This window comes from Megascapheus bottae, chromosome 25, assembly GCF_031878675.1.
Source record: "Megascapheus bottae isolate mThoBot1 chromosome 25, mThoBot2.hap1, whole genome shotgun sequence".
Taxonomy (NCBI): Eukaryota; Metazoa; Chordata; class Mammalia; order Rodentia; family Geomyidae; genus Megascapheus; species Megascapheus bottae.
In genome coordinates, this window is record NC_143533.1 from 6,935,267 (window position 1) to 6,962,540 (window position 27,274).

Genomic DNA, 27,274 nt, shown 5'->3' on the forward strand with positions numbered 1-27,274 from the left:
CTATGATGCACTGGCACTGGCTCTGAGCATCTGCTTCCTTCCTGGGTGTCCACCCTTAGCATTTGCTGGAAGGTTCGGTGCTCTGATGGTCTGTCTCCTGGAGAAGGAAGGGAGCCTGGCGCTGTCACTGCAGCCTCAGGGATCCCCGGTTCACCTCCCCTCCCCGGGCCAGGCCTTACCGGCAACACCTCTCTGAGCTCTGGACCTTGCCCAGGCCTCCAGGTCAAGCTCCAGCCTGTGCCAAACCCGCCGGCCCCACCCCTCTGCGGCCCAGTACAGCCTCGGGGAGGGGGACGGACAGAGGGACAGACGCCTGACCGCAATGGCCTCGACATGGGAACCGGGGGTGAGTGTCCCTCCTTTCCCCGGCTGAAACATAGGGGTTCTATGTAATAGCCCCAGAAGTTTCATTTGCAAAAAGCTGGGGGAACCCCCAGCCTCCCTATGCCTAGAGACCCCCTTCTGGTGTTCTGAGCTCCCCCTCAGCACAGCGCCCTGTGTGTGGTGAGGCTCATCAAGAGGACACGGGGGTCACCCACGGGAAAGGACAGTATTGCACTCCGCCTGGCTCTGCGTACCCCCTCACCCCAGCAGGCCCTCTGTGCCCAGGCATGGTGTTGTTCCTCCGACTGTACCCAGCACCCCTGTGGGGTCCACGACCCTCAGTTCCAATCCCCCCACCCTCTGCCTCCCTGCTGGGTGCCCTTGGCAAGCCCCTGGCCTTTCGGGGCCTCGGCCTACTGGCTGGATGAACCCAGTATAACTACAGGATTGGGGTGAAAAGTCCTGAGAATTAAGTACTCTGAGAAGGGCTGTAAACACTGGAAGTCTGGCATGTACCATCCCATGCGTGTGCCATCCCGTGTGCCTGTCATCCTAAGCCGTGCCCTGGTATTCAATTCAGGTCTGGAACCAGACGGAGCCCGTGCCTGCTGCCCAGGGCCTGCTGAGCCTGAGCTTCCTGCGTGCGCTGGGGGTGTGGGCCCCCCCGCTGTACCTCTGGGTCCTCGGCCCTGCCTACCTCCTCCTCCTCAGACGCCGCCCCAGCCCGGGCTACCTGCGCATGTCGCCCCTCTTCAAGGCCAAAATGGTAGCAGCCACCACTGGGAGTCTGGAGAGAGGGAGGGGGTGTCTGAGGGAGATCTGGGGGAGACCCCCACAGAATTCCCCCCCCACAGTCCCTGCAGAGAGACAGGAAGTTAAACACTAGCCAAACAGATCGATTCCATGAGAGGCTATGGAGGTAAAGCCAGAGGAACAAAGTTCCCTGGGCTTTGTGATTGTGAAAAGCCCTGGGGCATGTGCACACACACATGTGTGCTCACACACACACACCCCAAATCTTTCTTAGGGGCGTTCAGCCGTCCCAGGATCCTGGGTGTGTTGAAAGCACACAGTGATTTGGGTCTGTGGTACTGGTGGGTGCTGAGCCACTGAGTTATGCTCCAAGCCCATTTTTGCTTTAGATATTTTTCAGGTAGAATCCCCTTTTCTGCTCATTAACCAGGGCTGGCTTCACATGTGACCCCTGAGGCCCAGATTGTTGAGATGGAGTCTGGCTCACGTATTGCCTGGGTTGGCCTTGAACTTGGATCATCCAGACGTCTGCCTGCCTCCTTAGTAGCTGAGATTGCAGGCAAGCAGTGCCACCCTCAGACCCACTGATGAATTTAGTTGCTAACTCTTTTGCTCTCTCTCTCGCCTTCTGCCTGAAGGAGCCAGTTGTACCCATATGATGCTTGGTGGGCTAAATATTCAACTATGCCAAAGCCACACCACTCCCCCCATAGTTAGTGAATAAGTAGGCGTGACTGTGTTTCCAAAACAAACTTTGATAGTCACTGAAATGTTGGCACTCCTGAATTCAGCGGCTCATTGCATAAGCTCACCCCGGTGTGAGGTCTTGTGTGACAGGCCAGGCCGGGACTGCACTGACACATCAAGAACCTGTGACATTGGCCCCTTGCAGGGCCATTGGCGCCTGGCTGGCTGCCATCTTTCTTTCTGCCTCTCCCTCCACTCCTCCTCCCCCCCAGCCTCATGTGTACCTCTTTCCCAGGTTCTGGGGTTCACACTCTTCCTCCTGTGGGCATTCAATGTGGCTGTCCCTCTGTGGAAAATCCATTGGGGAAGATCCCAGGCCCCGGAGTCCCTGGTCCACCCTACAGTGTGGCTGGTCACCATGGTAATGGCCTGGCTTCCCCTACATGGGTGGGGGTGGGGGGCAGGGCCTCCCCTCCCCCACTAAGGCCCACGCTTGGGTCTCCTCCAGGCCTTTGCCGTGTTCCTGATTCACGTGGAGAGGCAGATGGGAGTTCGGGCGTCCGGGGTGCTGTTTGGGTACTGGTTACTGTGTTGTCTCTTACCCATTGTGGGTGCTGCCCAACAAGCCTCAAAGGGGGTAAGTGAGGGACCCCGGCCCCTCTGGAGAAACCAAGATGGCAGCACCAGGCCTCGGGTCCCATCCCTCCTCTCTCTGCTCCCACGGACGCCTTGTTCTCTTCAGAGGCACATCCTTCCCCACCCCGAAACTGGAGACATAAACATACCCCAGCCCCGGGTGCCATGGCTCATGCCTGTAATCCCAGCTACTCAGGAGGCTGAGCTCCGAGCACCGTGGTTCAAAGCCAGCCCGAGCAGGAAAGTCCATGAGATTCTTATCTTCAATGAACCACCCCAAAAGCTGGAAGCGGAGTTGTGGCTCAAATGCCACAAGGGCTAGCCTTGGAGGGAGGGGGAAAGCGCGGGGACAGTGCTCAGGCCCTGAGTTCAAGCCTCAGAACCCCCAGTGAAAACTAACAGATAACTCAGTAGCTCACGCTTTTCATGTGGCTTTTTATTGACACATATTAGCTGTTCCCAGGGTGACATTTTGATGCGGATGGACATTGTGTGATCATCAAATCAGGGTAATTGATGGGGTGTATGGAAGGAAGGGGGAATCATGGCCCCCTCTGGCCCCTTCCAGCCAGGTGATACTGCTCTCAGCCTCAGTTTCCTCACCAATAGAAGCATATGAAGTGCAGCTGGGGTCTGGGCGTGGCAGTGCATGCTATTATCCCAGCAGGGCGGGGGTTTGGCCCAATGCATGGAAGCCACCATGTGTTTGAAATCCAGAAGGCTGGAAGTGGGGGTGTGGAGGGGCTTGGATTTTCTAACGCTAAGGCTCTGTGTCTGTTCCAGAATCCTGTCAAGCCTGAGGCTGTCTGCTGGGGGGGGTACCCCCGGGGTACCCCCTGCTAGTACCTCAGCCCCTCACTCAGTGCTCTGACACCTGCTGTCTCCCCTCAGGACTTCCTGAGCGACCCCCTCTGCCACCTGGCCACCTACCTATGCCTGTTGCTGGTGGTGGCGGAGTTTGCCCTGGCCTGCCTGGTAGACTGGCCTCCCTTCTTCCCCAAAGACCCCCAGCAATCGGTAAGTACCTCTGCTCCCGGAAGCTGGATGACCTGCCTCTCGTTTTGTAAAGAGAATTCACTCAGCCATTCAACAAACAACAGGAAGTAAGAGCCAGCCCCTTCCTCCAGCTTATTTTGAGACTAGAACCAGGTCTTGATATACAGCCCGGGCAGGCCTCGAATCCCTGTTCTCCTGCTTCTGCTTCCTGGGTGCTGGGATTACAGGACTGCGCTACCCCACCTGGCTCTTTGCTGGCTCTCATCTTTTGCAGAATCCCTGTCCAGAAGCGGGAGCGTCCTTCCCCTCCAAGGCCCTGTTCTGGTGGGCTTCAGGGTAAGTAAGGCCCCAGGGAGGGGGCTTGGGGAGCCCACCCCAGAGAGTTGTGCAGGACTTAGCTACCACAGCTTCAGGCAATTCTCTGAGCCCAGAGTACGCCTGGCTCTGCCCCTCAGCTGCTGTTTCAGAGGAAGTAGGGACTCTCTTCACCTGCACCCCCAGCCCCTTCTGACCCGACATGGGCCTCACATCAACAACACTGGATCTTGTAGATCTAGACTATGGCCAGGCCGCTGCACCACTATGCGCCCGTGCTTCACTCTCCACACCACAGCGACAGGAGCTGGGGAGAAGTGAGGATGAAGAAGGCGAACCCCAGATGACAGGACAGCTCTTTATTGGGTAGCCCCTTGGAGCAAACCCTCCCCTGTGTCCCGGGAAATATTAGACACCCCAAAGAAAACAGGGCTCCCCATACTGGGACACCAGCTTGCCTCAGTGCAAGATGAGGAAGTACGCTCCTTTTGCTGGGCTCCCCACGACACCTGTGCCACAAGGTGAGGCTGGGCAGGAGCACAGACTCCACTCAGCCACTTTGATTCTAAATAATTAGATTAAAAAAAAAAAGTAAACCAAGCTGGGTGTGTGGCCTAGTGGTAGAATGCTTGGCTGGCGTGCAGGAGCCCTGGGTTCGATTCCTCTGTACCACATACACAGAAAAGGCCCAGAAGTGGTGCTGTGGCTCAAGTGGTAGAGCTCTAGCCTTGAGAAAATTCAAGGACAGTGCTCAGGCCCTGAGTTCAAGCCCCACAACTGGCAAAAAAAAAAGACTGGATGTGTGGCTCAAGTGGTAGAGCGTTTCCACAAACCCTAGTGCTGCCAACAGAATAAGGATAATTCATAACAACCAATCACAATGTGCAGCTAAAAAGAAAGAGGCTGGGGAACGCATCGCAGCCATGTTGGTCCCTGTCTGGGCTGGGAAGGCCAAGAAAGGGGTGACCAGGTGAAGATGGTGGAAACAATGTTAAGCTGAGTGCAGTGTATGTGCCAAGGTCCTGAGGCCAAGGGAGGCTGGGCGAGTGGAGTAGGGGGTTTCCATTTCCTCCTGCCCTCATTCTGGGGGTGCCACACTCCTCCAGTGATGCTGCCTGTCTCTTGGGGAAGTCAAGGGATGGCTCTGAGCCTTGGCCCCCCCCTTCCTAGCAAAACAAGGAATCAGCTGGTGAGTCCTGGGGAGGATGGGTGGCTTCTTGGCGGGGGGGGGGTTCACCCACCCTGGCAACCCCCTTTTTCAGGCTGCTCTGGAAGGGCTACCAGAAAGTGCTGAGACCCCAGGACCTTTGGTCTCTGGGGAGAGAGAACAGCTCGGAAGAGCTCGTCTCCCAGCTGGAGAAGGAATGGCGCAGGCTCCAGGCCCCCAGGTGAGGGGGGGATGGGTTGAGAACCCCAGGCTAGGGGGACCACAGAGGGTGGTACCCCAAAAGTCAAGCTTATCCCCTCCAGCCCCCGTCCTCTGGTCCAACCAGAGAAGCACACAGGCTGGATGTGAGCGGAAAGGGACAGCGAAGCATGCAGAACAGCAGGCAGAGGGGGCATGGCACAGACTGAGCCCGCTTCAGCTCATCTCCCATCATCCGGGCACAGACACAGGAGAGGAAGGAGCCAGGCGCGCACGCCCATCATCCTAGCTACTCAGGTGGCTGAGCTCTAAGGATAGCAGTTCAAAGCCAGCAGGAAAGTCCATGAAACACTTATCTCCAAAGAACCATCAGAGAACAGGGAGCGGCGCTGTGGCTCGAAGTGGTAGAGCTGGCCGTGAGCAAAAGAGCGTGGGGACAGTGCACAGGCCTGGAGTTCAAGTCCCACAGTGGACTAATAATAATAACAACAACAACAACAATAATAATAATATAAGTTGGACAGTGCTTCAGACTTGGCACAAAAACCTGGACTTGAGATCCCAGCCCTCGGTGGCCATGGCATCACTGGGCAGCCATGGGCTCTGTGTTTTGCTCGACTGCTCAGTGCTCCTCTTGTGTTCCTCTAGTGAATACCTGAATGCCAGCCTCCTGCCCCAAGATCCTCCTTTCCCACCCTCCTTCCTTCCCTCCTTCCCTTCCTCCTTCCCCTCTCTTTCTTCCTTTAATTCTGGTAACCTTACGCCCCAAGCTGTCTGCGTGCCTCCTTGCGGAGTGTTTATTGAGCGCCTACTACACCCAGGCAGGAAATCCAGGCAACTCTAAAAGTGACAATTTAAAGGAAGGAGTGGCCTGGGCCTGGCTGGCAGGGCCCTGTGGTAGTGTGGGGGAGGGGAGGGGCACTCCACCTCTGGCAGGGAGACACACACACTAGAGGATTTGCACAGCACGACACAGCCAGCTCAGCGATGCCGAGGAAAACAGCGGGCCCTAGGGGCCAGACTTTTCCCTTGGCTTTGCCACTCCTCCCCCCCCCCCGAAATTCTCTCTGTAGCTTTGCTTTTACCTTGGTGGAAGCGGGGGGCTGACAGAGCACCACTCCCTGGCAGCCACCGCCACCTGGGCCATGCCGTGTGTCTCCTGAGCATGGCCTGGGACTTTGGGGAGAAGAAACAGCGCTGCCAACTGAGGGCAAGGTGGGGAGTGAGGGTGGCCTCTAGCAAGGGTCTATGGCCCCCGCCCCGTGCCCTGAGCCCTTGACCTCCTCCGTGGCTGAGTGCATGCTGTGGCATTTCCTCTCCCCTAGGTGTGCCAAGAAGTTTGAGCGCAAAGGAGGCAGTCTCCTGGAGGCCCCAGAGACTGAGGCCTTCCTGTCGGAGGAGCGCAGCGGGCAGGGGCCGCTGCTGGGGGCCATGTGGCGGGTGTTTCGGGGGTCCTTCCTCCTGGGGACCCTCAGCCTGGTCATCAGCGATTCCTTCAGGTTCGCCAGCCCCAAGCTTCTCAGGTGAGTCTCGCCTCGGCCGGCCTGGCCTTGAGCCCCATGGCGGGGGGGGGGGGGGGGGTCTGTGGCTGAGGCACATTCTCTCTTCCACTGGGAACCAAGCACCCACTGTGGATGGTGGTGGCTGAAACAGGAGCCAGGCTCTACGGAGCCTCTTATTTCTATTATTTCTCCTCTTGGCAGTACTAGGATTTGAATTCAGAACCTTGTGCTTATTAGGTGGGTCCTCTACTGTTTGAGCCAGGCAACCCCAGGCTCCCTTTTTGTTTGCTTTTAGTTTATTTTTTTTTCAGATAGGATCTTGATCCTCCAAGGAGAATGCTCTGTCTGCCTCCTCCCTCGTAGCTGGGATTACAGGTGTATGCTATCACGCTGGACACTGCATGAGTCTCCCCCTCGGGTTCTAAGACCATGCATCTGAGAACAGATCCTTGCCTGGTTGGTTGGTGATTGGTTTGTCCACTGGTGGTCTGGTTACCTGTGGGGTAAATCGTGACCTATCTGTGTAGCTCTCCACCTTCCCGAAGCCTGGCCTGGCCTGGCCTTGTGCTGTGGACCAGTGTTTCTAGGTGGAAGCCAGGAACAGGCGGCTCACGCCTATCATCCTAGCTATTCAGGAGGTTGGGATCTGTGAATCGAGGTTTGAAGCCAGCCCGGGCGGGACAGATGGAACTGAACCCTCTCCGCTAGCCTCATTTTAATGAGTCACCAAACAAAGTTTCACCTGGGCCAGTGCAGGGGTGCTTTCCACATGCCATGGAGACAAAAACCCCACCTCTTTGCTGGAAGGAGCTGCAGAGAAAAGGAGCACGGAGCCTGGGCGTCCATGACTCATGCCACGTTAGGGAGGCAGAGATGGGGAGGATCGAGATTTGAGGCTGGAAAAAGCACAGGATCACCATCAGGTGCCTGAGGTGTGTGCCTGTTCTAACCATGATAGGAAGTAGGACACAGGCGGATCAAAGTCCAGGAAGAGGCCTGAGCAACGAGGAAATCAACCTCAGACGCCATCTCAAAACCAGCACAAAAGGGGTTGGGCATGCTTTGTGCATAGCAATGTGAGGTTCTAAGTTCAAATCCCAGTACCACAACCAAAGGGAAAAAATGGGGGTGTGACACTGACCACTGGTGCAGTTTGCCACCTAAGCTCCAGCGCATGCCAGGCCCAGGCCAGGACAGTGACACAGGCTGAGAAGCTCATCTCACCACCGTCCCTCCTCCCGCCAGCCTGTTTCTGGAGTTCATGGGTGACCCCGAACCCCCAGCCTGGAAGGGCTCGGTCCTGGCCGTGTTGCTCCTCCTCTCGGCCTGCCTGCAGACGCTGTTTGAGCAGCGGTACATGTACTGCGTGAAGCTGCTCCAGATGAGGCTGCGTGCAGCCATCACAGGCCTGGTGTACAGGAAGGTGAGCCCGGGCTGGGGGCCAGCACCCCAGGCCCACTAACACCCCAAGTTCACTGAGCTCCACTGTACTGGCCCTCAGAGCGGTTGTTCCGCTTTGTGCCTCAGTTTCCTTAGCACTGAAAAAGGGAAGTAGTAATTGCGTGCATTTCACTAACCTTGCCTCCCCTCCCCTGCAAGGGCAAAGGTCACCTGTGGCTGGGAAGGGGGGGGTGACCTCAAATGGCTCCTGAGCTGCCATTTGTCCCTGAACAGCAAACTCTGTGGCTGAAGCCTTGGGGCTGGGCACGTGGCCCCCAGGGGTTCTCCCCTCCAAATCAGGGGTGTTGACTGGCATTCCAGATGGCACTAGTGACTCCCCCGGACCCCTTCCTATCCCCATGCAGGTGCTGGCCCTGTCCAGCGGCTCCAGGAAGGGCAGCTCGGTGGGGGACGTGGTGAACCTGGTGTCAGTGGACGTGCAGCGGCTGACCGACAGCATCCTGTACCTGAACGGGCTGTGGCTGCCGCTGCTCTGGATCATCGTCTGCTTCGTCTACCTGTGGCAGGTGGGAGATGGGGAGGAGCAAGCCAGGGGTGGAGCTGGGGACTTCTGGTGCCCGCCCCGCCTTCAGGATGCTTCTCCAGGGAGCCACTGGGTGGCGCTGTTGCCATACACAATGAACCCTATTGGCCGCTGGGTTTTATGGTTAGTAAAGGTGCCACGGGTAAGGACGGGAAACTGAGGCTGACAGACTGGACACAGGGTGGGGTGTGTCTAGAGAACCAGGGATTCACCCTGGTTGTGAGTGTCAAAGCCGGGATTCGAACCCAGGTGCTGGTTCTCCCAGTCTTGACTTCCCCATTGTATCCTGACCCTGGCTGCCTATACACAGGGCCTCCTTGAGTCTGAGTCCTCCCTGCAGTGCACAGCTCCTCTCCTGACACCCAACCACAGCCCCAGGTCTCTAAAAGCCTCTGTGTTCTCTGTCCCCAGCTCCTGGGACCCTCTGCTCTCACGGCCATCGTTGTCTTCCTGATCCTCCTACCTCTGAACTTTTTCATCGCCAAGAAGCGCAGCCACCATCAGGTAGGTATGGTGCGGGGCTCCCCGCCCATCCCCAGCCTGGACACTTCTCCATTCTGCCACTCGGTGGCGCCATTGCTACACACAACCAACTGGTCCCCTCCCTAACGTGAGAAGAGTTCTGAAGGATTGAGAGGGGGAAACAGAGGCCCACAGCCTGGAAATGAGGTGGGGGCTGTCTAGAGAAGGGACTCAAATGACCTCTTGAGGAATCTCTCTCTAAATCACATAGGAATCGTTTGCCCCTCCTCTACATCGTCTAGAGACACAGCAGCAGGAAGGAGCTTTCCAAGGAACCCAAAGCTGGGGGGAGGGGGCAGGGGGTCGGAGGGGAGGTCAGGGGGCTTGGTAAGATCCAGACCCAACCCCAGGCCTCCCAGGAAGTCAACCACCCTGCAGTTGCTGACTCCTGCTTCTGCTCCCAGCTGATGCTCGGTGCCCAACTCTGAACTGAAGGCGGAGGGGAAGGATGGAGAGGGGTGGGCCCTGCTGCCCCCCCCCACCATCTGTCCTTTCCATCAGTCACCTGGGCCATTGTCAGCACAGGACCTCCTCTAAGACATTCCCAAGCAGCAGCCCCCTACACAGAGAGCGTGAGAGTCCCCAGACCCCTCTACCTTGTCCAATTGAGATCTTCCCTCTTATCCCCATTGAACCCCACTGCCCTCTGGCTGTCCTGGGTGTGAGGCCCCTCACCCCACTGCCCAACTCACCCACAACCACAAGGTCTAGTTCAGGACACAGCCTGGGCCTTCCCTCATCAGGCACAAAAGCGCACAGGGTGCAGAAGGGTGCAGAGAGAGGATCTGCCCCCACCCACCCCTGACGGGACAGCCTGGGATTTCTCCCTGGGCTGTGCAGTGGTGGAAGGTTCTAGGCCTGACCCCCCTCCTGCCTGGTTCCCACTGCGGTCTCAGGAGGAGCAGATGAGGCAGAAGGACGCCCGTGCCCGGCTCACCAGCTCTGTCCTCAGGACCGTGAGAACCATCAAGGCCCACGGCTGCGAGGAGGCCTTCATGGAGCGGCTCCTGCACCTCCGAGCCCACGAGCTAGAGGCCCTGAGGATGTCCACGCTCCTCTTCTCTGTGTCCCTGGTGTCCTTCCAGCTGTCCACATTTCTGGTGATGTCACAGGGGGAGGGCAAGGGGGGGTGACTGACACTGCAGGGATCCCCAAACAGGTGGGTCCCCACAGCCTGGGGCATTCATCCACGGTGCCCTGCATCGGCAGGTGGCACTGGTGGTGTTTGCTGTCCACACGCTGGTGGCAGCGGACAGTGCTATGGATGCTGAGAAGGCCTTCGTGACACTCACGGTGCTGGGTATCCTGAACAAGGCCCAGGCCTTCCTGCCCTTCTCTGCCCACTGCATTGTCCAGGTGAGGCTGCAAAAGGCTGTGCCCAGCGCACAGGCCCGGTGGGGGGAGGGGGATGGGGAGGGGAGGGTCTGAGTCTGATAGAATGGGAGCCATTAGGAATCATGGGAGGCCTGGAGACCCACAGAAAATATTTGAAAGTATGCAAGAATGGTGCCCGCTGGTTTTTCTCACTGAGAACCACAAGACCTCTGCCTTCACCTGCTCTAACCCTTCCTGCTGTGTGGCCTTGGGTTCCATAGAAACTAGAAGTTGCCTGTTGGATGTTGGTTTTTCGTTTTATGTGTGTTTCCCCAGTTTTGGATCTTGAACTCAGGGCCTGGCCTCTGTCCCTGAGTTTCTTTTGCTCAAGGCTAGCGCTCTACCACTTGAGCCACAGCACCACTTCTAGCTTTATCTGAGTTGTTTATTGGAGAAAAGTATCTCGAAGACTTTTCTGCCCAGGCTGGCTTTGAACAGTGACCCTCAGATACTCAGCTCTCCTGAGTAGCAAAAATGACAGGCGTGAACCACTTGTGTTTTAATGTCTGCCCCCTCCCCAGAGGAGTTTGTGATTGGGAGCTAAGAGGGCGCCCTCTGGTGGACAAGGCCTGAAGCGGTTAGAAAACTCCACCCTCGCACCAGGTCCCTACTTGGTATAGCAGCTGGAGTATGCATTTTCTCTAATTAGGGACTGGGAGCCTGGGGACCCCATCTCAGCGTCCTTGTTCACAGTATCCACGAAGGCGTGTGCTCATGCCTCACACACTCTAGGCCTGGGTAGCCAGGACTTGGTTGACTAGCACCTTGGGATTCCTGGCACCAGAAGCCAGGGCCCCATGCCCATCTGTGGGTGATGCCCCTGCCTTCCACAGGCACGGGTTTCCTTGGGCCGTTTGGCTGCCTTTCTCTGCCTGGAAGAAATCGACCCTCTTGCCATAGACACGAGTCCCTCCAAGTGCTGTGAGTTCCGACTGGGGAGGGGAGGGCTGGGGATGGGATGGCACTGCCAATCCCTCCAGCAGCCCTGTCACACGGGACCTGGTGTCATGGCTGACATTCTAGGTGTGGAGAATAATCCGGGAAGGAAGGCGGGGGGGGTGCTAGAAAGCTGGGAAGAGGTCAGAGCTGGGCACAATAGCTCACGCCTATCATCCTAGCTACTCTAGAGGCTGAGGTGTGAGGATCGTGGTTCAAAGCCAGCCCAGGCAGGAAAGCCCTTGAGACACTTCTCTCCAATGAACTGCTGAAAAGTTGGAGGTGGAGCTGTGGCTCAAAGGGGTAGAGTGCTAGCTTTGAGCAAAAGGAGCTCAGGGACAGTGCCTAGGCCCTAAGTTCAAGGCCCTGGAGTGGTACCATAAAGGAAATGGAGAAAGGGAAGGAGAGAGAAAGGGAGGGAGGAAGGGAGATAGAGAGGAACAAGAGAGAGGAGAGAGAACAGTTACGGCCATTACTGAAGAATGATTGGCAAAGCCTCCCTGCTCTGCCTGGCCCACTGTTGCTTCCAGCCATGGGTCCAGGAGGCTCATGGCTGTCATCAGGCTCAGTTCCCATTTCACTTGACAGAAACCATTGAGTTGGTATTTTAGTGAGTATTTGTTGCAACTGGAACATCTGGTCTACCTCTCATCTAGTGTTAATTCTTTGGTTGTTGGTTCTGCAGCTTGAACTCAGGTCCCAAGCACTGTCCCTGAGCTTTTTTTTTGCTCAAGGCTGGCACTCTGCTCCTTGAGCCACTTGTGGCCTTTTTGGATGCTTCCCTTGAGAGAAGTCTCATGGGCTTTCCTGCCCAGGGTTGGCTTTGAACCACAATCCTCAGGTCTCAGCCTGCTGAGTAGCTAAGATCGCAAGCATGAGCCACCAGTGCCCAGCTATTAGTCTGTTTTTCACATAGCTTAGTGCTTCTGTCCTGGCTGACCTCAGACTCCAGTCCTTCTCCCTCTGCCTCTGGAGTAGCTGGGATTACAGGCATGTACTACAATGCCTGGCTTGTTTTAGAGCTGTTCTCAAAATGTTTGTTTTTTTGCCAGTCCTGGGCTTGAGCTCAGGGCCTGAGCACTGTCCTTGGACTTTCTCAAGGCTAGAGCTCTACCACTTGAGCCTCAGCACCACTTCTGGCTTTTTTCTATATATGTGGTCCCGAGGAATCGAACCTGGGTCTTCATGCATGCTAGGCAAGCACTTTAACCACTAGGCCAAACTCCCAGCATGCAAAGTGGTTATTTTTTTTAAGTGCAAACATGTTTTATGCAGTATCTGCGAAATCCTACTACACAATCATTTCTGCTTATCTGGAGTAGGAATTCAACTGGGCAGTCTGTTGGTAGGACATCCTCTCTGGAGGCCACCCAGCTTGGGGGAGATCAGAGCCTGTTTTACCAAGCAGAAGTGCTAAGAACTATAATGCCCAGCCCCAATCCTTGACAGATGCCCATTTAATGAATTTGTACTGAGTCATAAAGAGTCCGGTCTTGGATAAAATCTCCCACGTGCATCTAAACAAATCTGATCTGTCTTTTCTTACTATTTAGATACAAATCTATGCCTCAACCACTTGCCAAAATTCTAATGTCCCTGTGGCTTGCTCGAGCTGCACACTGGATGATAAGTCTCCCTGGGAGTCATGTGACTTTTCCTGTACGGGACCAGGCTGTAGCTACCCCAGGCTTGTGACTGACACAGTCCACAATGCTGCCATTTTAGCACGATACCAGCCATGATGTGAATGAGCATGGCTGTGTTTCAATAAAACTTTATAGACAAAAAAAAAGCAACAGGCAGGAAGTGGCCCTGGGGTTGTAGCTTACGTGTTTCTGAATTTCACAGCCACAAGGTCCCCCCCAGAATCCCTTTGGGCATCAGGGTAGATGTCCCTGGATGGGGTGCAGGGTCTTAGAAACGGAGCAGCAGCAGCAAACCAGCCTTGTGCCTGTGCTGTGCCCTGCAGCTGCCCAGAAGGACTGCCTGGTCATACACAACGGCACCTTTGCGTGGTCCCGGGAGAGCCCAGCCTGCCTGCACAGGTATCCAGGGTACCCTGGGGAGGGAGGTGGTGCCCTAGCCCCTGGGAGCCTGAGGCATCTGGTCTGCCGTGGAAAGTGTGGCCATGCAGGGCCCAGGCTCTGCCAGGGGCTCGGGCAAACTCAAGCTCTGTGGATGAAGCAGTGAGCCACTGAGTTCCCTCACCCTGTAATAGGGAAGTCACCTTCAGGCATGAGAGACCTGGATGAGGGCAGCCTCATCAGCTGCACCCATTCTTGCTTGCTTCATCACCTCCAGCCCCCAACTTTACAGCTGGGTCTGTGTGGACAAAAAAAAAAATCTCAGCCAGTGCCCCCCAGCTCCCTGAGAAGGGGAAAGATGCAGAAAGCCTATGGCATAATGAAGGGGAGAAGTAAACTGTCAATGAGGGGAGCTTTGAAAAGTGGGTGATGGGAAGTGCAAAGGTCCTGAGGTAGGTTTCTCAGTCTCAGCACAGATACAGGCTAGGCCCTGTAACCAGAGGTCCATCTCTCCTTTGGGTTCCCAGGATCCACCTTGCCGTGCCCCAGGGCTGTCTACTGGCTGTGGTGGGGGCAGTAGGGGCAGGGAAGTCCTCCCTGCTCTCTGCCCTCCTTGGGGAGCTGAAGAAGATAGAAGGGTTGGTGAGCATCAAGGTGAGGCCGCCCCATCCTTCCCTGCCCCGAGATTCCCCTTCACAGCCAATGTCCCCCGCCACTCCAGCCCCTGAGCCCCAGTTCTCTGCTGAGCCTTCACCTGTTTCAGGGCCCCATGGCATATGTGCCCCAGGAGGCCTGGGTCCAGAGCACCTCTGTCCTGGAGAACGTGACCTTTGGGAAGGAGCTGGACCTGCCATGGCTGGAGAAGGTTCTAGAAGCCTGTGCCCTGGGGCCAGACCTGAGCAGGTTCCCGCATGGAGTCCATACCTTGATCGGGGAGCAGGTGGGGCCTGGGGGCTGGGGGGGGGGCCTTCATGGGACAGGGAGACTTTGCCACTGGGGGCTATGACTCTTGACCTTCCCCAGTTCAGGGGTCAGGTGTAACAGGTGCCTCCATCGTGAGCAGTGATTGAATTGAAAGAGGGTTCGCATGGATGGGTCTGTGACTGGACGTGGGTACTGCTCTGCCCTGCCCGCTGGGTGATGTTGGTCAGGTGGCTTTCCCTCCCTGGGCCTCCTTCACTAGAGCACCTCAGCAAATAGGTCCAGGGGTTCCACAATGCCCCACCGGCCAAATCCAGCCCACTGCTTGTTTGGATCCATAAAGTGTTATTGGGACACCACCATGTCTGTTCCTTTACCTGAGGGTTATGGCTGCCTTTTCCAGGCCCCAAGTCAGGACAGACAGTGTGCGGCCTGCAGGGCCTGCGGCCACTCTGGCCTTCCCCGGGAAAGGCTTGCCAAGCCCTGGGCTGAGGAAAGCCCAGCGAGGGGACGTGGGAGGCCTGGTAGGGAGGAACGGGTCCAGGGACGGAGGCCAAGGAGGGGGGTGAGGCCGGCAAGGCCCGGGGACCCCGCCTGACACCTTTCCCTGGAGTCCTGGACACCGAGGGGCAGAGAGCATCCTCCATGCAGTGGAGAGTGACTGAATGAATGAATGCACCAAAAAGCAGCTCCAGGGAATGACTGATGTTTACAAGGAAAGGGGTGCTTGTGGTGAAAGGAAACAAAGGCCAAGTGAGGGGGAGGTTGGGAGACTGGAATGGGGGCAGCTCAGGCTGGAAGGGCAAAGGCTGGCAGTGACACTGCCCAGAGGACCGGCAGCCAGAGCAGCGCAGGCCTGGTGTGTGTCTCGCCTGCACACCCAGTCTTTCCAGCAGCGATGGATGGCCTCAGGTGCCTGCCCTGCTCTCTGACCCCCAGGGAATGGACCTGTCGGGGGGCCAGAAACAGCGGCTGAGCCTGGCCCGGGCTGTGTACAGGAAAGCCGCCGTGTACCTGCTTGATGACCCTCTGGCGGCCCTGGACGCCCATGTCGGTCAGCACGTCTTCGCCCAGGTCATTGGGCCTGGCGGGCTGCTTCAGGGAAGCGTAAGTTCCATCTCGGCCACTCTGCTGCTTGAGTGTGGTTTTTCTTTTCCTTTGCATCGGTCAGATCTCGCTAGGGCAGTGCCATGTAACCAGGAACCCCACCTCTGCTTCAAACCGCTTGCCAATGTTTTTACTTCAAGATGGCGCAGAAGCGATCGGTCTTACAGCGGAAAAGCCAGGAAAAGACAAGCGCGAGTGTAACCTCCTCTCCCCTCCTCCACCCAGACCAGGGTTCTGGTGACCCACGCGCTCCACATCCTGCCTCAGGCTGATCAGATCATGGTGCTGGCTGACGGGGCCATCGTGGAGATGGGCTCCTACCAGGAGCTTCTGCACAGGAAGGGGGCCCTGGTGGATCTCCTGGACAGAGCCAGACAGCCAGGAGGTGGAGGAGAAGGTACAGGGCATCACTGAGTCTCGGTGCCCAGGGCCTGGGCCACACTCACCTTACAGGCCCAGGCCCGGCCACCGTCGTTGGCTCTGCCAAGGGGTCGCCTCCCCTAGCCATGAGCCCAAGGCCACACCAACCATGTGTGTGCCGCATGCTATGTCCCTGCCCCTCACAGCCTCTCTAAGATAAGAACAGGAGCTGCTGCCATGTTAAAGAAGCGAGAGGAGGCCCGGGAGGGAGTTGATTCATTCGCTCTAGGCTACAGATCAGAGCAGAGTCTAGGCTTGTGGCCGTGGTGGAAGATAAGCAAGGAGCACTTCGGTGCCTCAGAGGCTGCCACCCCATGCCAAGCTAGTGTCCCTGGTAGCATAATAGAGGCTTTTAAGTCTGCTGGATACACAGGGAAGTTCTGGAAGATTCTAGAAGGCTCGGGACAGCAGATGCACCTCTCCTATCCATTGCCTCATTGAAACATTTTTCAACACCGTGAGGTTGTCTGTGAAATGTCTCCATTTCACAGATGAGGAAACTGAGGCCAGGAAACTAAGAGCCAGTCCAAGGTTATACATATGGGTATGGGTGGCCACGCTGGATGTGATAGCACATCCAGAGATAGCACCCAGGCCCTTAGTTTAAGCCCCAGGACTGATAAAGAAGCAGAAGTTGCCTGTGTGCATTGGTCAGCTTTTGCTGTGAGCCTGCCGCATAAGCAGCACCCCCAAATCTCCATAGTTCACAGTAGCAGTTATTTGTGGGTCTGTGGGTTGCTTTCCCAGCCTGGGGAGTAATGCAAAATAGGGGCGATCCCTCCCAGGGGAGATGGCACTTGAACTTGGTGTGAGTTACCTAGGAAAGAAGGTTCTAGGCATCAGAAATTGTTGGAGGAGGGTGTGGTCAGAGATATTGTATCAAAGCCAGCACCTCGACCCTGAAAACCCCTGCCCTCCCTCCCCACCCTGTGTGACGGGCCTCTTGATCCTGTAGACACAGAATCTGTGGTGGGTACTGGTGACCCCGGAAGCTGTCCTGGAGGCTGGGCACCTGAGCACAGACCTGAGAGGTGAAGTCACGGGGTGCCCAGCAGAGGGAGGGCCAAATGGTTCCGGGGCTGGGGCAGTCAGTCTACCGAGGGCTGCTGGGTGGGAGATGGCTGGGAGGGAGCCGAGTGAGAGGCATGCTGGGAGGAGCTGGGTGTCCTTTGCTTGCTGAATGAAGAAGGAAGAAACTGATGCTCAGTTGAGCTGTGGGCCTGGCACTGCCCCATGGTGGGGACAGGGATCCTGAGCCATTTTTCACTCCAAATGACAGGCCCATTGCATCAGGCCCCACCGGGGATGGCACCCACTCACAAGGCCCAGCAGGGGCTCGTCTGGATGACACGCAGGGGACAGGGTGGCCAGGAGGAGCGGACAGCACACAATATGGACGGGTAACTAGCCAGTGCTCCAGCCACCCTGAGGCCAGCTCTCCCAGCAGGCCTGGCACAGGGACATGAACTCCCCTTGATTGAGATACTAACCCTCACCATCACCCAAAAATAAGTGGACATGGCTCCATTTAGTGCTGAAGCATCAAGTCAGTTCATGAGACAAAGAGCACGCAAGACCTGGGCTTAGCTCCATCCAGGTCCCGAGCCCGGCCACTCCTCATCTTCCATGTTAATTTATCACTGCCTCACCCGCACCCTGTTTACCCCACCTCTCCATCCAGCACCCACGTACCCACCAGCCCAGGCACCCACCTGTCCACTCATCCATCCATCTTCCCGTCCATCAGGCTATCCATTTGCTCATCCACTCATTCATCTGTCCAGTTATCTATTAACTCATCCATTGTTGTACCTACCTCCAGTGCATGTTCCATCCATTCACTCAACCATGTGCACATAAATGTCTCCCTGACCATCCATCAATCATCTATCCATCCATTCATCCACCCATCCACTCATCCATCCATTCACCCACAAATGTCTACCCAATAGTCCATCAGTCATCGAGCCAGCCAGCCATCCATTCATCTATCCGTGTACTCATCCAATCCATTGAGCCATCCACTCATCCTCCATCCATAACCCATTGACCCATCTACACATCTCCTTGATTGGCCACCCATTCCTTGGCTATTTGTATACCCAGCTGGTGAGGGTAGACCTACAGTATCGATTTAGGTTTACATGTGACACAGCACTGGACAATGACAAGCTGATGAGGGAAGGCCCACCAAGGCGCAGGGGCTGCTGGGATAGGATGCGGTGCTCTGAGGGACGCACAGAAGCTAGTGCCACTTCGAGGGGAGGGAGTGGGGGGTGCTGCAAGAGGCTGGTCCAGAAGGTCTCCCCTCAAACAGAGACCCGGACAGTCAAGACAGGGCTAGCTCCATGTTACTGAAGCTGGCTTCGCTGCTGCCTCTGGCTCTAAGTCCATCTGTGTCTTTGATGTGGAGCAGAGGGCCTGGGGTGCACAAATAGGTGCCTGTCTGTGCCCACAGTAGGTATTCAAGGAAATGGTTCAAACCTGGGTGCCAGCAGCTCCGGTCTGTTATCCTTGCTACTCGGCACAGAGGGGGGCGGGCGGGAGAGGGAGGCTGAGATCTAAGGATTGAGGTTCAGAGTCAACCCTGGCTGACAAATCTGAGAGACTCTTCATCTCCAATGAAAGGTGGTAGTGGAGGTGTGGTTTAAGTAACAGTGCCAGCCTTGGAGCCAAGGAGAGGCTAAGCAAGGACCGATGCATACGTATACACATATACATGCATGCATACACACAAGCGTGCATACACGTTATGTGCATAAACACACGTGCTTCAAATCCAGACTGTCATCTTCAGACTTCTAACAGCTCACTGTGGGAATGATGGCAAATGGGGGGAGGGGTCCTGAAGGGTCCCGGGGGAGATGCAGTGGATCAGGGCTACCCTGTCCCCCTTCTGCCCTGCTGGCATGGATCTGGGAGCTTTGCCTGGCCCAGGCCTGTTTCAACACCCCACCCCCCACCCCATCTCTCTGTCACTCTCTGCCTGGCACATTCTACAGGTGAAGGCTGCCACCTACCTGGCATACCTGCGGGCTGTGGGCACACCGCTGTGTCTCTACACTCTCCTCCTCTTCCTGTGCCAGCAAGTGGCCTCCTTCTGCCAGGGCTACTGGCTGAGCCTGTGGGCAGACGACCCGGTTGTGGATGGGCGGCAGACGCAGGCCGCCTTGCGGGGCTCTGTCTTCGGGCTCCTCGGCTGTCTTCAAGGTACCCCTCCTGCCCCACCCTCAGAGGGAGGGCCCAGGCCCAGGGGTGAAGCAAGGCCTCACACCTCCATCCCTGGTCCTCCTCAGCCATCGTGCTGTTCGCCTCCATGGCTGCTGTGTTCCTTGGTGGGATCCGGGCCTCCAGGCTGCTCTTCCGGTCGCTGCTCTGGGATGTGGCAAGGTCTCCCATTGGCTTCTTCGAGCGGACACCCATCGGGCATCTTCTAAACCGCTTTTCCAAGGAGATGGACACAGTGGACGTGGACATCCCAGACAAGCTCCGGTCGCTGCTCACATTTGCCTTCGGGCTCCTGGAGGTCGGCCTGGCAGTGTCGATGGCTACCCCGCTTGCTATCGTGGCCGTCCTGCCCCTGATGGTTCTCTACGCCGGGTTCCAGGTAGGCCGGGAGACTGGGGAGGTTCCTTGGACCAGGTGGCTGTGCTAGAAGCCTGTAGCACCCACCTGTAATCCCAGCACTGGGGAAGCTAAGGCAGGAGCTTGTTTGACATCAGCCTAGCTACGTAGTTCTCCTTAATAGCTAATGTTGTGTGTATGTAGGCATGGGGGGGTCAGTCTGGGGCTAGAACTCAAGGCCTGGGAGCTGTCCCTGAGCTTTTTTTATTTTTGCTCAAGGCTAGTCCTCTACCACTTGAACCACAGCTGAGGTTTTGTGTTTTGTTTTTGTGGGGTTGGTTTTTTTTTTGGCATTGTTTTGTTTTGGGCGTTTAATTGGTGATAAAGTGTCTCAAGGATTTTCCTCGCCAGGCTGACATTTAAACGGTGATCCTCAGATCTCAGCCTCCTGAGTAGCTAGGCTTTCAGGTGTGAGCCACAGGCACTCAGCCAATAACTCATCTTTCATGCTGCTGCTTCAGCTACTACTTCAGCTTCCTCTTTTCCAATTCTCTGAATGCTAAGGAAGTACTGCAAGGTCTCAAAGATTCTGCTTAAGCCAGGGCCAAGGAAAGACTGAAATTGACCCAACCAAAAATTCAGTGTAGGGGAAAAGCAGTGCACACCTGTAAATGCCAGCACTCAGAAGGTGGCTGCTAGAGATTGAGAGTTCTGGACCAGCAGGGTTGCGTAGTGATGAGGAAGAGACAGGCAGATAGACACTGAACGTAATGTCTTAGATTCCTAGAGAATGCAGCCTGGCTGACACCATTAGATAGACTTAGTGGTTCTCAAAATATGGCCAGGACCTGCAAAAGTGGAAGAATCACTTGGTGTCAGGGGGAGAAGAGGAGGGATGCCTTCAAGCCCTACCCTAGACTCCCCCACAGGGATGGAGTTCTAGCTTGCTAAGCAGCTCTAATCATCCAGGCATTTGAGAACCCCTGGCTTACCCCTGCTTGGCCTACTTTTGCACACTAACCCTTAACAATAGTGGGTTCCCCCTGTGTGTAGCAAACCCAGCACACAATAGGAAACTCCTTCAGCTCAGTGTTTAGAGAACAAGCCCAGAAAAGGTTGTAATTGGTCCTTTATAAGTCAGGGACCCACCCTTGAACCAATCACAGAGATCTACCCCTGAACCAATCATCACAGAGACCCAATGGAGAGGATGCCCTGATGTTCTAAGCTGGGTCATGTGACCCCTTTTGGCACTATCAATTATGGGGCCTGAGTACTTTTTCTGTCATGAGCTTCAGAGTCAGGTAGAGATGGCTCTGAATCCAGGCCTTGCCACTTACTATAGAGATCAGAGTCTAGAGAGGCCTCTGGAAATGGGCCCAAGGTCCCACAGCAAGCTTAAAAGCTGAGTCTGGTCTGGAGCCTCACCCTCCAGACTCCGTGAGTTGCTGCCTCTCAGCATGTCTGCCTTCTCTCTTCCCTCTCCCCTCATCCTGCGCAGAGCCTGTATGTGGCCACCTCGTGCCAGCTGAGGCGTCTGGAGTCGGCCAGCTACTCCTCCGTATGCTCTCACCTGGCCGAGACGTTCCAGGGCAGTGCCGTGCTCCGAGCATTCCGGGCCCAGCGCCCTTTCGAAGCTCAGAGCGATGCTCTCGTGGATGCGAACCAGAGAGTCAGTTTCCCACGACTGGTGGCTGACAGGTAAGAGGAGCTTGGGGGGAGGGGGCAGAGGAACCCATTTGCATCCACAGTTGAGGTCATACTGGTGAGAGGCAGAGTGTGACGCCCAAAGTCACGTTGTGGGGGGGCGAAGGGTGAGTCCAGAACCCACAAATGTTAGCATCCTCAGTCTCCTTTGAAGTCCAAGCAAGAACAGATCAAAACTGGGGTTCAGCTCCCAGTTCAGCCACTTCCTAGTTGGTTGATCCTGTTTATTTTTTGCCAGTCCTGGAGTTTGAACTCGGGGCCTGGGCACTGTCCTTTGAGTTTTCTCAAGGCTTGTGCTTTACCACTTGAGCCACAGTACCACTTTCAGCTTCTTTTCTGTGTATGTGGTACCAAGGAATCGAACCCAGGGCTTTATGCATGCTAGGTAAGCACTCGACCACTAGGCCACTCTCCCTGGCATGATTTCTGTGCCACAGGTGGCATGTCTCATTTTAACCATCAGCCATCACCAGCCATTTCTTCATTTCTTTCATTTGTTTCCTTAGCACCACCCACTGGAAAGCCATTGTGCCCATCTGACATACATTCAGTAGGTCTGGTGTAAGCAAGGAGCTAAGCCGCTCAGCCTCGGTTTCCTCATCTATCCCATGGAAACAATGCCAGGCTTCTTGTTTGAACTAGATGTTTATGTGCCAAGCTCAGGGTCTCTACACAACCAGTTTTCATCTGCTTGATTTGTTGCAGTACCCTGGCACCTCGGCTGGTACCTGAATGAATGAGTGGTATATCAGAAAGTGTCCTTGAATTCAGGACATCAGAAAGAGTCCTTGAAATACATGTGCTTGTGATGGAGCCCTAATTTCCCAGCGCTGGTCCACCCCGGTTTCTCACACCACTATCTTGTCTCCTGATGGTGGCGAGGCAACAACAGACAGGCAACTTGACTGGGGATAAAGGCAGGAGAGGAGGCCATGGTACTGTGTTACAAAGTGAGGTGTAGTCAGGGAAGGTTGTGGGAGGAGGTGACCTTGCACTGGACCTGTGTGTGAAGACATTGGCCCCATGAGGGTCAGGATAAGGTGGACAAGGAGACACAGCTGGGCACATGCATGGCCAGAAGAGCACCAAACGTGTACCAGGCCCTGGGCTGGGGCAGGGGGACAGGGCAGTGTCACTGGCCACCTCTTAGCTTGGCTGGGAGGAGACTGTGGCTGGGACCACAGACTACACCAAGCTTACAGTCCATGAGTGCAGGAAAAGGGGGTCCTGGCAGATGGGGGACCCCTGCGTACCCCCTTCTCTTCGCAGGTGGCTGGCGGCAAACCTGGAGTTCCTGGGGAATGGCCTGGTGTTTGTGGCTGCCATGTGTGCCGTGCTGAGCAAGGCCCACCTCCGTGCCGGCCTTGTTGGTTTCTCTGTCTCGGCTGCCCTCCAGGTACCCCAGCACTCCCCCTACTCCCCACTTGGGATTGGGGTGGAGGCAGAGCAGAGGGAGTGGATTTTCAGGCTAGGGTGCAACTGGGCGGTAGCATGCATGCCTGGCACACACCAGTCCCCCATGGCACCCCCAGCTCTGAAAAAGTGGCTTCCTGGGTGTGCCAGGCCAGGTGGGTGGCATTTATGAAAGGGGCATTGTTCTAAAGCTTCGTGAACAGTACCTCAGTCCTGCTGGGGTGTGAGCCAGGGTAGGAGCATAACTTTCCCTTGGGATTGACTTTAGCTGGACTCCAGTCAGAGGCCTGATTCTGCCAGGACTGGAAGGCCCCTCCCTAGAGGAGATTTGGGCATGAGCAGGGACAGGAAGGGTTTCGCTCAGGGTAGTAGGCACAGCAGGAGAGAAGGTTCTGGGGTCAAAATGGAGGGAGATGCCTGTGAGGTGTTGAGGAAGTGCAGAGAGGCTGCAGAAAGGGCAGTGCCAGTGTGCACGCACCATCACTCTTAAGCACCAGTGAGGAGCTGGGAGACAGCTATCTGGGGAGACAGGCCAGGAGTCTTGGGGTGCCGTTGAAATGCAGTTAGTAGACCTGAGGCTGGCTATGTGCTTTGGGAAGGGCGTACACCCTCTCTGGTCCTGTCTCCCTACCTGCATCAAGATGGTGTGAAAAGTGGATTGAGGGGTTTCTGTGAGGGGGTGGGGTGCTGGCTGAAGCTCATTCTTCCCCGGTGTGTGAGTGTGTATGCCAATTCTGGGACGAGCCCCAAGCTTTTCATGTTCAAGGCTGGTACTCTACCGTTTGAGCCACAGCTCTACTTGCAGCTTCTTGCTGTTTGACATGCGAGTCTCTCAGCCGGTCCTCCCCGGGCTGGCTTTAAACCGTGACCTTCAGATCTCAGCGTCCTGAGCGGCCAGGGTGTCAGGCATGAACACTGGCATCTGGCTCCATTCCAGTGATCTCAGGCAGGCAGACTGCCCTGCTCTCTGGCTCCTCTTCCTCCCCCTGATCCGGTCTCCAGCCTCTGCCATGGGGAGTGAGCCCAGCCTGAGCTCCGCCCCTCCACCCCCACCCAGGTGACCCAGACTCTGCAGTGGGTCGTTCGCAGCTGGACGGATCTGGAGAACAGCATTGTGGCAGTGGAACGTGTGCAGGACTATGCCAGGACCCCCAAAGAGGTGACAATTCTAGGGGTCACAGTGAGCCAGAGCTGAGCAGGGCAGGGTACACTGCAGCAATGCAGGAGCCCATGTAACACTCTGACCACTAGAGGGCAGGGTACCGCTTTGTAGGAACAGACAGAGCAGCTGGCTGCAGCGTCTGATGGAACAGACCTAGACCATAGCCACACCGGAACAATGCCTCACACCTTTGCCATCCCAGAAACAGCCACGTAACCATGTTCTAGCTAGGGGGATTCAAGGGCAGGAGGGCGTCCTGCACCCCTTCCTCAGCTCAAGGGACATTTTATATGGGGGAGAGGGGGTGCTGGTCTGGGGTTTGAATTTAGGGCTTGATGTTGTCCCTGAGCTTCCTTTTGCTCAAGCAAGAAAACTTGAGTTCCAATCTAAATACTACAGAAAAAAGAGCAACTGAGGCTCAGATAGGTGGGGTCACCATGTGCCTGCCCCCCCCCCCGGCCCCAATGGAAGGCTCCTCTGACCCATGCACCCACACCCACCTTGCCAGGCTCCCTGGAGGCTTCCCACCTGTGCAGCTGGGCACCCCTGGCCCAGTGAAGGGCGGATTGAGTTCAGGGACTTCGGGCTGAGACACAGAGCGGACCTCCCACTGGCTGTGCAAGGCGTGTCACTGACAATCAAGGCTGGGGAAAAGGTAAGCCTCCCTCTGAGGTTCGTGTACCAGCTCCCCCACCAAGCTGCCTCCTCCATCGGGCCCTGGACGCTGGCTTTGCCAAAGGAGACCTCGTTCTGAGTCTTCCTGGCTATAAAATGGGACTCCTCTGAGGCGCTGCCACCAGCTTCTTCTTACCGTGACATTCCCGTGCTTAAACAGCACCTCTGTCCTCAGTGGCGTTCTCAACCCTGGGAGGTCCCACCCACGGCCCTGCCACAACCCTCTGTGGCTCCCACGTCTATCTCACCCCCTGCAGCCCCATCTCTGGGAATCTGCATTTAAGTATGTCATTTCCCCCACCTAGACCCTTCCATCCGCTTCCAGCTTCCTTGTGGGTAAAGTGGGAATTCCTGACCTTGTCAGAGGAAGGGGGGGACCAGAGTGCACGGATGGGTGGGCAGAGGCAAGGCGAGATGGAAGTGTGGGTGCTGAGGGGTGGACGGTGGACATCCGGCCTGGCCTTGCCCCACAGGTGGGCATTGTGGGCCGCACAGGCGCAGGGAAGTCCTCGCTGGCCGGAGGCCTGCTGCGGCTCCAGGAGGCGGCGGAGGGCGGGGTGTGGATCGACGGGGTTCCCATCGGGCAGGTGGGGCTGTACAAGCTGAGGCGCAGGGTCACCATCATCCCTCAGGTGAGTGGGGGCGGGGCAGGAGGGGGCGGGGCAGGAGGGGGCGGGGCAGGGGCCTGGGGCCCTGCGCTGACCAGCGTGGCGCCTCCTAACAGGACCCCATCCTGTTCCCCGGCTCCCTGCGTGCGAACCTGGACCTGCAGCAGGAGCACTCAGACGAGGCCCTGTGGGCGGCCCTGGAGACCGTGCAGCTCAAGGCCTTCGTGGCGCGGCTGCCCGGTCAGCTGCACTACCAGTGTGCCGACAGGGGCGATGACCTCAGGTGGGTGTAGCCCTGGGGCTTGAGGGAGGCTGGGGAAGCAGGATCTCAAGTTCAAGGCTCAGCTCCACAACACAGCAAGAACTTACCTCAAAAATAAGTACGGGCACCAGTGACTCACACCTATCATCCCAGCTACTCGGGAGGCTGAGATCTGAGGATCGAGGTTCAAAGCCAACGGAAGCAGAAGCTCTGAGACTTTTGTCAGTCCTGGGGCTTGAACTCTGGGCCTGAGCGCTTGTCCCTGAGCTCTTCAGCTCAAGGCTACCGCACTATTCCTGGGCCTGGGCATTTTGTCCCTGAGCTCTTCAGCTCAAGGCTACCTCCCTACCCCTTGAGCCACAGCACCACTTCCCGTTTTCTGGTGGTTAGCTGGAGATAAGAGTTTCACAGAATTTAGTGCCCAGGCTGTCTCTGAACCAATAGCCTCAGACCTCAGCCTCCTGAGTAGCTAGGATTACAGGCGGGAGCTACCGTGCCCAGCTTCTGTGGGACTCTCATCTCCAATGAACCAACAAAACTAGAAGTGGAGCTGTGGCTCAAAATGGTAGAGTAGTAGCCTTGAGCTGAAGAGCTCAAGGACAGTATCCAAGTCCCGAGCTCATGCTCCATGACCGATGACAAAGGAGCGGGAGGCAGAAGAGCAAGGGAAGAGGAGCGAAAGGAGAAAAGGGAAGGAAATACAGGAAACGGATTCCCGCCAGGTCTCAATGTGACTGCGGCTCCACTGTGGGCCCTGTGGCCTCAGGCAGGCACTCATCATCTCTGTGCCTCACCTGGTGAGGTCCAGTGTGGGGTCAAGTTCTTAGGTCTGGACCCTGGTGGAGGTCATGACACAAACAGAAACCAGCCCTTTCCCAGCTGGGGAGACCGAGGCAGGCAGGCTGGGGTGAGGCCCCAGGCACTCATCTCCGCTACCTACTGCTGGGGCCTAGCGTGGGACAGAAGCAGCTGCTGTGCCTGGCGCGTGCCCTGCTCCGGAACACCCAGATCCTCATCCTGGATGAAGCCACTGCGGCTGTGGACCCAGGGACTGAGCTCCAGATGCAGGCGGCTCTCGGGCGCTGGTTCGCGCACTGCACGGTGCTGCTCATCGCGCACCGCCTGCACTCGGTGATGGACTGCAGCAGGTGAGCCAGGGGAGGGCCCTACACATGCGCCTGAGCGCCCAGCGTGCAAGTGGCTGGGCTCAGGGCAGAGGGCACGGGCCCCAGGACCCTTGCTTCTACACAGAATTAAGAAGCTTCAAGAAGCCACCTGGGGAAGGAAGGGAGGCCAAAGAGCTGCCCGTCCCTTTCCTGCAGGGTGCTGGTGATGGACAAGGGGCAAGTGGCAGAGTGGGGCAGCCCAGCCCAGCTGCTGGCCCAGCAAGGCCTGTTCTACAAACTCGCTCAGGATTCAGGGCTGGTCTAAGCTGGGCCCGGACATGCCGGGGACTGCGGGCCACCTGGCAGTCCAGTGTAGGCTCTTCTGGGAGGAAGATGGAGGACACTGGCTGACAACCGAAAGGCCTCAAGACTGACTCACCGAGCCTCGTCTACCCTGGAGCCATCGTGCACAGATGCTCTTACCTGGCTGCCTGCCGGCCTTATCTGGGGAACTTGAACACAGCCCCGGGGCCAGGCCTTGGAGTATGTGCCTTTCTCGCACTACGTGGAGATAATCATGGACTTGGGTGCAGTCTGAAGACAGAGCTGGCTGCAGTGGGTGTACCTGGAACCCCAGCTATTCAGAAGTAGAGATGCGGAGGACTGAGTGAAAACGGAGACCCCTTCCTAACTAGTAAGCCGTGAGACACGGCACCTGCTGACGCGACACCGTGTCTCCTCACAGGACCACAGAATGACCATGACAGCACTGAAGCCGGGGCCCAGGATCAGCCCCTCCCCCGCCCTCCATCTCAACTCTTGAGTCCATTTCTGACGGAGCCTCACACAACATTCTTGTCTCACACAGACGCCCCCAGAGCAAGAACATGGAAAGACTATTTAGAAAGAA

General features: G+C 56.6%; 1 protein-coding gene across 1 annotated transcript; it reads left to right on the top strand.

Annotated features, from left to right (window-relative positions):
* The first annotated feature begins 322 nt into the window (after positions 1–322).
* Positions 323–27,269, top strand: Abcc6 (ATP binding cassette subfamily C member 6). Its single transcript, XM_090318680.1, has 31 exons — positions 323–346; positions 905–1,090; positions 2,060–2,185; positions 2,273–2,401; positions 3,292–3,417; positions 3,671–3,732; positions 4,974–5,099; positions 6,403–6,600; positions 7,825–8,002; positions 8,385–8,546; positions 8,975–9,067; positions 9,982–10,185; positions 10,295–10,441; positions 11,293–11,380; positions 13,365–13,440; positions 13,947–14,073; positions 14,183–14,359; positions 15,280–15,447; positions 15,673–15,844; positions 16,823–16,898; positions 17,147–17,267; positions 18,870–19,077; positions 19,164–19,474; positions 20,933–21,132; positions 22,408–22,534; positions 23,609–23,710; positions 24,222–24,368; positions 24,862–25,020; positions 25,113–25,279; positions 26,212–26,406; positions 26,581–27,269. The coding sequence occupies exons 1-31, from the start codon at positions 323–325 to the stop codon at positions 26,687–26,689; spliced, it is 4,491 nt and encodes a 1,496-aa protein (XP_090174806.1). The 3' UTR covers positions 26,690–27,269.
* The last annotated feature ends 5 nt before the right edge of the window (positions 27,270–27,274 follow it).